Source organism: Homarus americanus, unplaced genomic scaffold (genome assembly GCF_018991925.1).
Source record: "Homarus americanus isolate GMGI-L3 unplaced genomic scaffold, GMGI_Hamer_2.0 scaffold14655, whole genome shotgun sequence".
Lineage (NCBI taxonomy): Eukaryota > Metazoa > Arthropoda > Malacostraca > Decapoda > Nephropidae > Homarus > Homarus americanus.
The window spans coordinates 136485-151168 of record NW_024743793.1 but is presented as its reverse complement, the minus strand read 5'-3'; the positions used below and the strand labels follow the sequence as shown (position 1 = coordinate 151168).

Sequence of the window (14684 nt, the reverse complement as noted above, 5' to 3'; positions counted from 1 at the left end):
GGGCCATACAAGAAACTCCAAAATCAGAATAACGTCACATTTGACCCCCGAATGACCCCGGCTTACAGTATAAACCGGTATAGTGATGATGAGGAGAGTTCACTTACCCAAGCTCTCTCGCTGCAAACTGGCAACAGAGATTCTCGCGGAAGATGGCGGATCACCTTATTACCACTCTAACGCTAATCTAACCAAATTTATCCAAAGGTAACGCTAACCTAAGCTAAGCTTATATCAACGTAATCTAAATCTATTTAATCTAACCCGAGTTAACCTAGCCTGATCTAACCTAAGGCTACTCTTACCTAACTTAACGTTAATCAAACCTAATCTAGCCCTACCTGGTGGCAGCGTTAGGCGTTAATCATCAGGTGGAATAACCTGAGGGACTAATATTCAAGTAAATTCAAATTAGAATTGTTCTAATATTTGGAATAGTAAATTTGGGTGTATATGATATTATTGATTATGAAATTCTATTGATAATTCGTCAAGTATTTCACTGGTGTAATGATTGCGTTTCATAATCATTATCTCATTATTAAATTATCTATTTCACATATAATTTTTCAAAAGTTTTACTTTCCATGAAATAACAGAAAACTAAACCGACCGTTCTCTAACAGGTGACCTTTTCACTTTGGGCCAACAGATGGCGGACGGTGTCTCAGCCATCAGCTGTTATTTGTACACTACGACGGGAAATATTCACACACAGATTTGGTGTCTGCTCGTTTTTAATCGGTTTTAACCAAGTTTTTAAAGATTTTATAGTGATTTTATAAACAGAAGCTCCTTAAGAAAAGGTAAGTGAAATAAAAACCCATTTATTTTGAAGGGATGTGGTGAAAATTGTTGAAATAAGGAGGTGTTGCCTTGTGTAAGCTCGTGGGGTCGAGGGACACAGGAGGCAATGTCGTGTGTGTGTTCGTATGCTCGTGTGTGTGTATGAGGTAGCTCCCCGCACGTGGATGTTTGTGCGTGTGTGTGTGTTCAGGTGTGTTGTGTGGTGGTGGTGCGGCAGGTTAGAGCAGCAAGGTGGGAAGTTTGGTCTCGTAGTCAGTGGCTGGATGAGCGGGCACCACATGCACAGTGACGGGTTAACAGGGATCGTTCTCACCTTTGTTAACTGTTACCAGCGTGTGGATCAGTTCTCCTGTGGCTTGTGTGTGTATCTGAATCAAGTGCAGTGTTTAGAAAACTTACGTGGCTTATGAGTTGTGAAAAAGTTCATATCAGGGCATCAAGCAAGGAGGTTGCGTGGGCTCCGTGCAGTGATGTCATTTGATGAACCTTAAGCCGCAGATGAATGGTGTTTCGGTTGATTATATGTTATAATTGATCAGAAAAGCGCTAGATTATTAACTATATGTAAGAAAAGTTAGAAATTGAAAGCATAGTGGTGAGTTTATGAACTCTGGAAGTGTTATTTAAAAGTTCCTTTGCTGAAGTTTCACCAGGTCGTGGCAACTCGGGTTAATTTGCCGACCTAATGGCATCAATTCGTTCAATCCGTGCGGGTTTGTCTCGGTCCTACCAGTCTCTTAACACTATTGGCCAAGACGACAATGACAATGACAAGCTGTACGGCCGTAGCTCCACCACAGACTGGATAGGTGTTGACAATTTTAAGAGTAATAAAAACGGCAATTCTCCTTTCTCTATGATAAAAAATGCCATGGCAAAAGTATCGCGTAGCAGACAAAATTCTTCCCGGATTTCCGTCATATTGAGGGAGTTAGACGACGAGTGGACTATTAATGAAGACCCTGCAGAAGGAGACAGTTTCCTCGGGTAAGTAAGTACCGGGTGGCTCGTAGCTACTGTATAAACGTTGTCTACAGTAGATGGTGGATCAATAGGTTGGGTGCTGATGGTGGAAGTTTGTGTTGTAACCGCTGCAGACTTGAATCCCTGTTATTATGACCACAGTTATAGCAAGTCACTCTGTACTCCTTCCTACCCTAAGAGTTATTTTACCTTAGCTAAAGTTGTGTAGTTTGGCTTGTTTTAGTTTGCTGTGATTCGAGAGGTTTGGGTAAAGTGAATTAGACAGACGGACTTCAGCTGTATGCTGTTTAATAAGTGCACCTGACAAAGTAAATATCTAAACATCTTAAAATCATGCCGTCCAATAATCTATAAACTGCTTCGAGGTCGAGATATTGGGTAGTTGTAAATATATGACTTAAAGAAGCACGTTTTTAATTTGTGTGGGTAAGAAGGAATATAATGTCGGGAAAGATGAGACATGATTGGCAGGAAGGAAGATGTAGGTCAGTCCAGCACGTTCTACAGGTCGTAATCCAGCATGTAAATTGAGTCAGGCTTGCCGTCAGGGGAAACAGGCAATCACTATCATGACACAGTGAAATTTATGTATTACCAGCGAGTGTCTGTAACCTTTTCTGACGTAAGGGAATGTGTAGGAGTGGTATTACTTGATTGTGCATTAGTAAGGCGTGTTGTTAGAGGACTGCCGTGAATTTTAAAATAGTGCTACGAAGAAATTGGAAGGATTGTGTTAAAACAGCACTGATTGCCGACTGTCGATGATGTTATTGTGAATTTTTCATATTACTGTACTTTAAATTTAGACAAGATACATCAAGGTAGGCTTTTGATGGTCAAGGTTTCTCAGATTAAATACACGTCAGTCAGACATCTGTTTGCAGTATTTAGAGCGTGCAAGTGATCATTCCCGGAAGAGTAAGTATTACAAAATGAACACGTAGATTACATAACCAAGGACATATACAGAATTATATAATAACTGTGTATTCTAATTAACGGAAAAAAAATAATTTAGTCGGGAAAAGCCTTCTTAACACTAGGGCTATTCTAAGAGCATTTCGGAAGTGTTGCGTAAAGTGGTAATAATATGTTGCAAAACGGTAAGGCGCCTGAAGCTACCAAGCGTAATGTTGCAAGGAAGATTGCTGTGAGCGTCTACTGAGTGTGTGTATTCTCTTCCTTGTGATGTCCAGCAGCTTGAATTTGTCGTGTAGCTACAATGTCGTTATATTATATATATATATATATATATATATATATATATATATATATATATATATATATATATATATATATATATATATATATATATATATATATATATATATATATATATATATATATATATATATATATATATATATATATATATATATATATATACATATATATATATATATATATACACAACACACCATCGCACCAAGTCAGTTTAAAGCGACACTATTCACACACGAGGTCATTAGAAAGTGATTAGGTGCCCCCCATCCATGGAGGAATTTTGTGATGAATTATTTTTTTCTCTTAAGTCATGATTAACACATCTGGGATTACCCTTTCGTGATGTAGCCATTGCACCAGGCTTGTGTCACTCTCTTGTCTGTTTTTGTGTTTCATCAAGAGAATAGAATTATATTAGAACATAAGAACAAGAAAATAAGGAGTCTGCAATAGGCCGGTTGGCTTGTGCATGGTAGCTCCTGTCGAGAGTTACTATCACTCTCTATCATCCATGAATCTATCTAGCCTCCTTTTGAAACTTTCCAGAGTTCCCGCACTTACTACAAAGTTGCTAAGCTTGTTCCACTCGTCCACCACCCTATTTGTGAACCAGTTTCTTCCTATCTCCCTCCTAAACCTAAACTTATCCAACTTGAATCCGTTGCTCCGAGTCCTATCCTGCTCGGATATTATAAGAACTTTATCTATATCTCCCCGCACTCTTCGTCTTTCTAGGGAATGCAAGTCAAGTTTCCTTAATCTATCCTGATATGGAAGGTTTCTAAGTCCCGGAATCATTTTTGTCATTCTTCGCTGCACCGACTCTAGTGAATTTATATCCATTCTATAAGGGCACCAGAACTGAACCGCATAATCGAGGTGCGGCCTGACTAGCGCAAGATATAGTTGCAATAAGACCTCTGCACTCTTGTTACTTACACTTCTAGATATAAAACCCAATACTTTGTTTGCCTTATTTCGAACATTAACACACTGTTTTCTAGGCCGTAGGTCCGGGCTTACAAGTACCCCTAGGTCTCTTTCACAAGTCGACTTCTCTAGGTTGATGTTGTTAAGGCTGTATACATTATAAGTATTTGTTCTTCCAATATTGTCGTTCTATAAACTGAACATGTGAAATTAATTTATTTACCAGATTTTTAGTTTCGTTTCCAATAAACTTTACGAATGGTAGAGTGTAATCGTATTGAAAGGGTGTGCGTGCTGTATTTATTTTGATTTTCACTGTTGCCACGTCCGGGTTACCAGACTAATCTTATAGGTGAAAGATTCAATTAAAATTTTACGCTCGGGGGAAAGTTATTTACTGGTTATTAGGTGAAATGTCCCGTGTACTCGATATTTTTCGCGCCATAAAATTAGGAGGGGGGAAATTATCCCCATTGTTGTTTTATTTGGCGTTCTTGTGGGCATTTGGCGATAGTGGAATAGAGTGAATCCGTTAAAAAGATCATCAAGGTTAAATTTGTCTAGGAGGGATTGAAATGGATGCAATATTAATAGTTGATGGTATGGTGCTATGGGAGTGTGGTATGGTGTACTCTGTATGGTAGGAGGTGGTATGGTGTTATGGCAGTGTGGTATAGTGTTCTCTGTGTGGTAAGAGTGTCGTATGGTATTCTGTATGCTAGTGGGTGACATGGGAGTGTAGTATAGTGTTCTCTGTTTGGTAGGGAAATAATATGGTGCTATAGGGGTGTGGTGTGGTGTGGTGTGGTAGTGCCCATATATGGTGTGAATGAGTGTGAGTCAACTGGGGCCTGAGGGTGGACCGCTACAGACAGGTACAGTAATCGTTGAGGTATTTCCTGTGGCGGGGAATGTATATAAAGCTATGGTCACCTGTCGGCTCTTCACACCTGGCCTATTAAAAAGTGCCAGTGAAGAGATATTAATTAAAACTAATGCATAATAAAGTGATATGAAATAATGGAAAAAACGTAACCACAAAAATGCTGAAAATTTACGTAGGTTGTAAAGTAAAATAATTAATACAAAAGCGTAGATGAATGAATATATACGAAATATAAGTTAGATTAACATTCAAAAACTAAGTTATTTAATAAAATCTGTAAATTTGCTGTATGCCGTAAATTCGTTAGATATATCGTCAATAGTCTACGATAATTCAATACCTCAATGTTTACACAGAGCTGATGTTTACCTCTGTTTACTCGGATGTTTGCGCTGAGATGTTGTTTACACTGAGATCTTGTTTACACTGAGATGTTTTTTTAAGAACTTTTAGGGTTCCTCCCCGGATGTTGTGTGGGGAGTTACTAACGGCTTGTATAACTAACCCAAATATTTGTTTAATTCTCTTTATGTAAATACGATTGTTTCCGCCTCCACGATTTGTTATGTTGTACCGGTTTAACCCGTAACGGTGTGTGTGTGTGTGTTGAGGTCAAGTCTTGTATTAATCTTGTACCACTCCCTGCCACCACCACCACTACTACTCCCCCACCCCCTCTCACCACCACTACTACCCGGCCCCTCTCACACCACTACTACCCCCACCTCTCCCCACCACACCACCTACCCCCACCCCCTCTCACCACCCGGCTACCCCCCCACCCCATCTCCCACCTACCCCCCACCCCCTCTCACCACCACTCTACCCCCCACACCACCACTCTACCCCCACCCCCTCCCACCACCACCCCCCACCCCCTCTCACCCACCACTACACCACTACTACCCCCCACCCCCTCTCACCACCACCACCCACTACTACCAACCACCACTACTAACTCCCACCACCTACCCCCCTCTCACCAACACTACCCCCCACCACCCCTCTCCCACCACCACCCCTCTCACCACCTACTACCCCCCACCCCTCTCACTACTCACCCCTCTCACCACCACTACTACCCCCCCACCCCTCTCCCACCACTACTACCCCACCCCTCTCATCACCTACACTCCCCTCCACCACCACCCCCTACTCCCCTCTCCTCTAGTACCTCCACCACCCTAAAATACGCTGCAAATAAAGCCTTCAAGCAAACACAACATGGCTGTTTAGACAGAGGCCTCCATGTTATTAGCGTGCAAAGGTTACGGTCCGCTGGCACTAGGACGAGGCACTAAGGGTTCGTCAACAGTGTGTGTGTGTGTGTGTGTGTGCAATAATTTCAGTCTCTCACCCATGTCACGTTTCTGGTCATCCTTATTATCGTCTGTTATCTCTCACTCTCTCCTCCTTATTTATCACCTCGTCTCTCTCATTTATCGTCTCCAATGTTTACACCGTATAAGTTGGGTGGCCACCTGACCTTCTCGCCCATACAGGTGTGTGTCGGGGTGCAGGTGTGTGTCGGGGTGCAGGTGATTACGTAAACATTTAGAGAGTTAAACACTATTAATGAAAAGACAGAATGTGGAAGAGAGATACCGTTAATGTGTGTGTGTGTGTGTGTGTGTGTGTGGTAATTCACTTGGATGCCTCGGCTGTTTGTCTATTCGTGTGTTTCTGGTTGGATGGTGAGGAGGAATGTGTGTGTGAACTGGTGGTGGTAGTGGTGGTAGTTGTGGTAATGGTGGTAGTTGTGGTAGTGTTATAACAGGGCGGGGGTGTTGTTGTTTTGTTTACTTAATAGTGTTGTATATTGTCTCTCTCTCTCTCTCTCTCTCTCTCTCTCTCTCTCTCTCTCTCTCTCTCTCTCTCTCTCTCATCACCCTCACCACGCCCCCCCCCCTTCCGCGACGACACATTCCTGCAAGCATTATTGTGTTATATCATTGTACTTCGCGTTCAGCCTCCCCTCCCCTCTCTTGCGACCTCCCACACCCTCTCTGTCACCTCCCCTTCGACCTCTTCCTCCCTCCCCCCTCTTTCCCTCCGTCCTTCCTCCCCTCCCTCCGTCCCTCCCTTCCCTCCGTCCCTCCCTTCCCTCCGTCCGACCGTCTCTCCCTCCCTCACACTGTCAATACACAACATTGGGTCTTGAGGAGGGAATGACTCGTAAAAAAACTGTGGCAGGTAAACACAAGTCCCGAGGATCTCCCATACAGCCAGTCACTCCGGAGTGTCTGAGTTACTGGGAGTGACTAGAGAGAGACAGAGTGACCAGAGACAACCTAACCAACTTGGGGTAGTTTTAGGTTAGGTTAGGTTATATCAGATCAGGTTAGGTTAGGTCAAATTTGGTTAGGTTAGGTCAGGTCATATTTGGTTTGGTTGGATTAGCATTAAGTCAGGTTTGGTTAACGTTACTTTTTGGGTTAGGTTAGGAATGGGTTAGGTTAGGTTAGGTTATGTGAGATATGTTTATGAATTGAATTTGGCCATTAACACACCACCGCCACCCTATCTTCCCCCTCTTCCTCCTCCTTCTCCTCCTCCTCTCTTCCCCTCTTCTTCGCCTGGAGGTAGAAGGACAGGGACGTTAGCCTTGAGCAGTATGGACCCTTAAGCTTTCCCTCTTTAATAGTTATATCCCATTTCCTGTGTGTGTGTGTGTGTGTGTGTGTGTGTGTGTGTGTGTGTGTGCGCGTGTGCGTGTGAGTCATCCTATCCAAGAGATGAAGGTGAGAGACTACACCATAACCAACATCACTACCACGATAGCATCCACCATCGCCACCACCACTACCACCACCACTACCACCACCACCACTACCACCACCACTACCACCATCACCACTACCACCATCACCACAATCGTTATCTTCATGCGTCGCTTCCGGGAGGAGTGTACACCTGAGACCATTGGTTCCAGCAGCTGTGTGGTCAAGGTTCACTTCCTCCTCCTCCTCCTTCAGCAGATCATCTTCTTCCTCCTCCTCCTCCTACGACTTCTTCCTCAGGTTAGGTTAACGTTACCGTGTTGTAATCATCACACAAGATAATCCCGGGGGGGGGGGGTGGCTAATCTTCAGCTAATCCGTATGGTCTGCCCCCCCCAACATGCCCACAGTCAAGGTCAACCCCTCCACCCACTCACCACACCCTCACCCCCCAACCCGCCCATCTTCCACACCCCCACCCGCCCACCACACCTTCACCTTGTTGTGGGTGCGGTAGTCGCCCTTAACGAGACGACGTGTGCTATATACGGAATTGGAATGGTGGTTCTTTGCATGTTGAGTGTGTGTGTGTGTGTGTGTGTGTGTGTGTGTGTGTGTGTGTGTTGGACAGGGATTCTCTACTTACAGATTAAATTTCATATGATTTAAAGATGATAAAAACTACATTGAATTTTATTAGATCCAGCTGATCCTAATTTTGCTGTCACGCTATTCCCTCTCTCCTCCTCCTCCTCATTCTTCACCTCTTCCTCCCCTCCTCTTCATTCTTCACCTCTTCCTCCATCATTTACCTCTTCTCCTCCTCTACCACCACCCTCACCCTTACCCCCACCTCCACCTCCTCCTTCTCCATCACTTCCCTCCTCCTCTCCTCCTTCACTTCCCTCTTCTCCTCCTCCTCCTGCATAGTGCACCTGTCAGCGGCCACTCGGGTGCAGGTAAGGGGTGAGAACTTCTTCGTGGCCAGCTGATTCACCTCCTTGAATATCGGCCGCTGATTGGATGAGCACTTTTCTCCTCCTTGACTCTGATTGGCTTATCGGTTGTTTATTTTTATTCGTTTACTTGGGCGTCCGTGTACTTGGTGGGGGGGGGGGGGCTTTCACGGACTACGGACACGGTTTTTAGGTTTATGTAGGACTCTGACACCCTTGAGTACGTTGCCGATACCCCAACATCCTTGATTACGATGATGAAACCTAGAGTATTCAGTAGGTTAAGCCATCGTACTCTAGGGGTTAAGTCATTGTACTCTAGGGGTTAAGTTATTGTACTCTAGGGGTTAAGTCATTGTACTCAAGGGGTTATTTGTACTCTAGGGGTTAAGTCATTGTACTCTAGGGGTTGTCATCGTACTCAAGGGGTTAAGTCATTGTACTCAAGGGGTTAAGTCATTGTACTCTGGGGTTAAGTCATTGTACTCTAGGGGTTAAATCATCGTACTCTAGGGGTTGTCATATTACTCAAGGGGTTAAGTCATTGTACTCAAGGGGTTAAGTCATTGTACTCTAGGGGTTAAATCATCGTACTCTAGGGGTTAAATCATCGTACTCTAGGGGTTGTCATCGTACTCAAGGGGTTAGGTCATCGTACTCCAGGTGTTAAGTTCTCGTACTCAAGAGGTTAAATCATCGTACTCAAGGGATGCGACTATATACTTACATCACAAATTTATGGTTGAAATATACAGTCATTAGTGATTAACCTAACTTGAACAATACAAGAGATTAATTAACGATGATACGGGAATAAATGTAATTGGATTCTGTTAATGTTTGTGAATGAATTTAATTACTAAGTTGTTTTTGGGGTTTGTGAATATAATGTTTGTGTGTTTACTGTCTACTGTGGAGGTTGACGTGTGTTGGTGAGAGACAGACAGGTAGACAGAGTCAGATACAGACAGAGGTAGGTAGGTAGATAGATAGATAGATAGATAGATAGATAGATAGATAGATAGATAGACAGACAGAGACATGTTGAAGAAACTGCAGTCAAACCCACAAAGGCCATTGGTTGAGACGGTCCAATGACAGACCTCTCCCCTCCCCCCAGGACACAATCCCCATGGACACAACTATCCTTGGACATAACCCGTCTAGATACAACTCCCGGACACAACCCCTCCTCCCCCTGGACACAATCCCCGTAATCCGGTCAAAAACCCAAAGACGAAGCTTTGGGGTGCTTTAACCGGGTTCACGAGTTCACGGTTCGGGTTCACTCTCGAGGTTCGGAATTAGAGTCATTATGAAGCCAATGGGGCTGAATGAAGAGCTTAATAGCTGGTTCATCTCAACAGCTGCTGTCTCGGTGGTGATGGTGGTGGTGGTGGTGTAGGTGGTGATGGTAATGGTGGTGATTGGTGATGGTGGTGGTGATAGTAGGTAATGGTGGTGATGGTGGTGGGAGGTAATAGTGATGGTAGTTGTAGTAAATTTATGTGGGGGGTGTGAGGAGGGTAGAGATTAGTGGGAGGGATGGGAATGGGAGGAAGAGTGGGGAGGGAAGGAGTGAGGGAGTGGGGTGGGGGAGGAGACTTAGCGGAAGGACATGTATACAACTCACTCTACCACGGATGAGTGACCGTGAGTGACAGTCCTCCGCCGTGAGTTCCTGCCTCTCACACAACAAACCGGACACCTGGACACACTATCCCTGCCTAACAAGACACCAGGACAAAAGAACTAACCAGGGGTTGTGTCCAGGGGGTTGTGTCCAGGAGAGGGGTTGTGTCAGGAGAAGGCTATCCAGGGTAAGGGTTGTGTCAGGAGAGGTTGTGTCCAGGGTAGGGTTGTATCCATGGGGGTTGTGCAGGAGGAGGTTGTGTCAAGGGCTGTCACTACATCCTCACTCCCTTTGCTGACCTCCTCAGAGTCCCCAGCCGTTACCAACACCTCTTCCTCTGACCAGATATCCTCCTCCTAGTGACAGGCCTGGCACTAGGGACCTCCACACTTTGCCATAAACGGGTAAATGTACCAGGATTCCCCACATCATCATCTCTCACTTTATGTAACTTGACAAAACCCATGACCCAGGCTTCTACGCCCTTAATGCATGAGTCATAAAGGCAAGCATGAACTCCGCATGCTTCCCAGTTGGGCGCTGTAAACGCTTCTGCTCTTCACCTTGCACAGGATGTAAGGGGTTAATAAACTAGCCCCCTCGTGGGCAATCTAAAAAAAATCTATTAAGTGTTGAGTTAGATCTTAAGAGGTGATGATTGATGACTTTCTCAAAGATCATCGTCATCATCATCATCATCATCATCATCATCATCATTTTCTTCATTCTTTCTATCTTTCTTTTTCTTTCCTCTTCTCTTCTTCCCTCCTCCTCCCTCTATCGGCTCACAGTTCCCTTTTAATTCCCTCGTCATTGATAAAAAGATCCCGACTCCATTATGCCATTAAACCTTTTTATTCCCTCTTAATATTGCAATTATGGCGTTGGACACTGCGCCACTATCTCATTCACTGGTGCGCGGGCGGTGATGACGCGTGCGGGGTGATGGCGTGGGCGGGGTGATGACGTGTGCCGCCCTCCTTACCTGTTTGTGGTGTGGGCGTTGATGATATACGGGGCGCGCTCACAACAACACCCAACAGGAAGGGGGCAGGAAGTAAGGGGAGGAAGGAGAGAGAAAGTGAGGAGGGAAGGGAGACAGTGAGGGAGGGAAGAGGGAGACGAAGTGAGGGGAGGGAAGGGAAGGGTCGTAAAGGTGGGTGACCAGCTTTCCACCCTGACTGGAAATTCCACCACACCACCCACCCCAACCCTCCCTCCTCCCACCCACCCCGCCACCCCACCCACCCACCCACCACCCCAGCCCTCCCTCCCTCCCACCCCAACCCTCCCTCCCTCCCTCCCACCCCACACCCCCAACCCCAACCCTCCTCCCACCCACCCCACCCACCCACCCCCTGAGGACGTTCAGCTTACCGCAAGGACGAGATAACACGTCAAAATCAACTGGTGATTTATATGTGATTGAATTCCTGTTTATTTGTTTTATTTTTTATTATTATTGTTGTTGATGTTGATTAGGCCTACACAAGGTAAAACACACACACACACACACACACACACACACACACACACACACGAACTATAATGAGGAAATAATTTAGTGTCATGTTGTTTTTCCAGTGCATGATTTGAGGCCAGACTGGATAACTGGAACAACCTTCCTTCCTTCCTTCACCTTCTTTCCTTCCTTCCTTCCTTCCTTCCTTCACCTTCCTTATTCCTTCACCCTATCCTCCTCCTTCCCCCTCCTTCCCTACTTTCCTCCCCCTTTCTTCTCTCCTCCCTCTCCTCCCCTCCTCCCTCTCCTCTCCTCCCCTCCTCCCCCTCCCCCCCCCTCCCCTCCCACCACGTCCTTCAACACAACCAAACTATTAAAACCAAAAAGACAAAACTACTTCCTAAACCCTACCTTGGTCTTTACAGTCTCCTGGTTAATGATACTGCTGTAAAATACGTAAAAAAAAGTTGTAAAAAGATGTAAAAAAAAAATTAATACCCATCTAAAACAATTGATTCAACTTTCAATTTAATTTACGTTATTAGACACACGAGATAATGAACGTGTGTGTAAATTAATAAAAGTATAAATGTTGCTAACGTAAATTGAAGTGTAAATAGTGTAAATGTAAATTTATTTTTTTTACGGGGATGAGTTGACGGACAGGAGGTGGGGATCGTCTACCTGACACAACAAATATGACGTCATGGTTATAATGGTCTCTCTCTCTCTCTCTCTCTCTCTCTCTCTCTCTCTCTGTGAACCTTAACTATCCTTCTATCCTACCTGTGTCTCTACCTGTTCCTCTACCTCATTAAGATGGAATTATTAATTACTTTTGGTTATGGCGGAAGTGATGTCATTATCTTGATTACGGCGGATGTGACGTCATCAATGAGGAAGTGAGGTAACGTGGGGGTGAAGAAAGGGGGTAGAGTGTGTCTTAACCACGTGATTTGTGACTCTAACCGTGATTTGAGACTCTTAACCACGTGATTGACTCTCCATGATTTGAGATCTTAACCACGTGATTTGAGACTCTTCACGTGATTTGAGACTCTTAACCACGTGATTTGGGCTCTTAAACGTGATTTGTGACTCTTAACCACGTGATTTGAGACTCTTAACCACGTGATTGTCTGTTGATTATAAAACTTGTGTTTGTATGGATGTTTGATTGTTTTTTGTTTGTTTTACTTGTTTTTGTGCTTGATTGGATGTTTTAGTGTGGTTTCTTGTTTGGTGTTTTATTGTTTGTGTTAATTGGTGTTTTATCGTGTTACTTGGCGTAATGTTGTGTTTAATTTGGGTGTTTTTGGTGTTAGTTTGGTGTTTTATTGTGTTACTTGCTGTTTTATTTTGTTTAATTGTGTTATTTGGGTGTTTTACTGTGTTACTTGCTATTATTTTGTTGTTTTATTGTGTTACTTGCTGTTATTTTGTGTTTATATATTTTGGGTGTTTTATTGTGTTACTTGTTATTATTTTGTGTTACTTGCTATTATTTTGTGTTACTTGCTATTATTTTGTGTTACTTGCTATTATTTTGTGTTACTTGCTATTATTTTTGTTTTGCTATTATTTGGGTGTTTTATTGTTATTTTTGTATTGTTTACACACGGATCATACGCCATTATAACACGACTTAATACGGAGCTGCAGCCCGTGTTTATTGACGGAGCGCTATATGCGGGTTGTGTTGTGATGAGGTGGGTTAGGTTAAGTGACGGAGAGCCATATACGGGTTGTGTTGTGGTGTGGGGGCATGGTGATTATTCCTATTGTCTGAGGAGGCAGCACAACACAACGCAATACAGTGCACCACAACACAACACAACGCAACACCAGCACAACACGACGCAAAGCAATACAGTACAATACAATACCCAAATCCTAGAACTAACAACACAACACCAGGACAACAACACAACAGAACAACACCAAGACCCCTGAATGAACAACACAACATCAGGACAACACAACAACACCAGGACAACACAACAGAACAACACCAAGACCCCAGGATTAACAACACTAACCAATACAGGTGTCAAGATAAACGAGTCCTGTGAGGCTTCGAAATGTTCAAAGTGTAGAGGTTGATGACACCTTAAATCCCAAGAGAAGAGGAGGGAGGAGGAGGAGGAGGAGACGGAGGAGGAAGAGGAGAAGGAGGAGGAAGAAGAGGAGAAGGAGGAAGAAGAGGATGGAGAAGAAGAAGAAGAAGTGGAGGAAGAAGAGGAAGAAGAGGATGGAGAAGAAGTGAAGAAGGAGAGGAAGAAGAGGCGAGAAGAGGTCAAATCTTAATCTAGCTCCAGTAGGTCACACACACACACGACTTCTCTTAGTCAGGTGAATGGTTACAGACTCAGGTGGCATTAACACAGGTTCAGCTGGTTGTGCATGGCGTGAAAGTTGAAGTAGAGACGACAGGGGTGAGGGTTCAAGTTTCGAGTGTCAGGGGTTCAAGTTTCGAGTGTCAGGAGGTTCAAGTTTCGAGTGTCAGGAGGTTCAAGTTTCGAGTGTCAGGAGGTTCAAGTTTCGAGTGTCAGGAGGTTCAAGTTTCGAGTGTCAGGAGGTTCAAGTTTCAGCCTCGATTACAACTTCACAAAAACAAGAGACAAAACTTCCTTCCTGGGCTGTGAGGTGTTATTACCCCCACCCCCCCCCACCCCCAACACACACATTAACCCGTTTAACAACAGGGTGAACCACCACCAGCACCACCACCAGCAGGTTGACGCCTTGCTCGTGACCTCGGCTCTCTCTCTCTCCCATTACACCATCACCTACTACAGGATCGTGGCGCCCCTCTCCTCCGCCCACACCACTTGTCCATCCACCCGTCTATCCACCCGTCCATCCACCCACCCCACCACCCGTCCATCCCCGCCCACCACCGTCCATCCACCCACCCACATAACCGTACCACACTACCCATACTACCTACACTATCCACCGCCTTCGATCCACCCATACCACTAAGCCATCCACATCACTTATCTAATCATCGACCCATCCATAGCCTACATCTCCCCTTCCCCCCCTCCCTCCTCGTCCCTCCCCTCCTCCTCCTCCCCCC

The 14684-nt window shown here is 44.6% G+C and overlaps 1 protein-coding gene across 5 annotated transcripts in view; it reads left to right on the top strand.

The window, feature by feature from the left end:
- The first annotated feature begins 670 nt into the window (after positions 1–670).
- LOC121877533 (protein NDRG3-like) overlaps positions 671–14684 on the top strand; it is a 127429-nt gene continuing 113415 nt past the window's right edge. For 2 of the 5 annotated variants that reach the window (XM_042383312.1, XM_042383311.1), the window contains exon 1: positions 1063–1794. In XM_042383312.1, coding sequence (XP_042239246.1) covers positions 1493–1794 — 302 coding nt within the window. In that variant the 5' untranslated portion in view covers positions 1063–1492. Of the gene's footprint in view, positions 807–1062; positions 1795–14684 lie in introns of those variants that run through there. The other 3 variants (XM_042383313.1, XM_042383314.1, XM_042383321.1) reach the window with 2 other exon arrangements.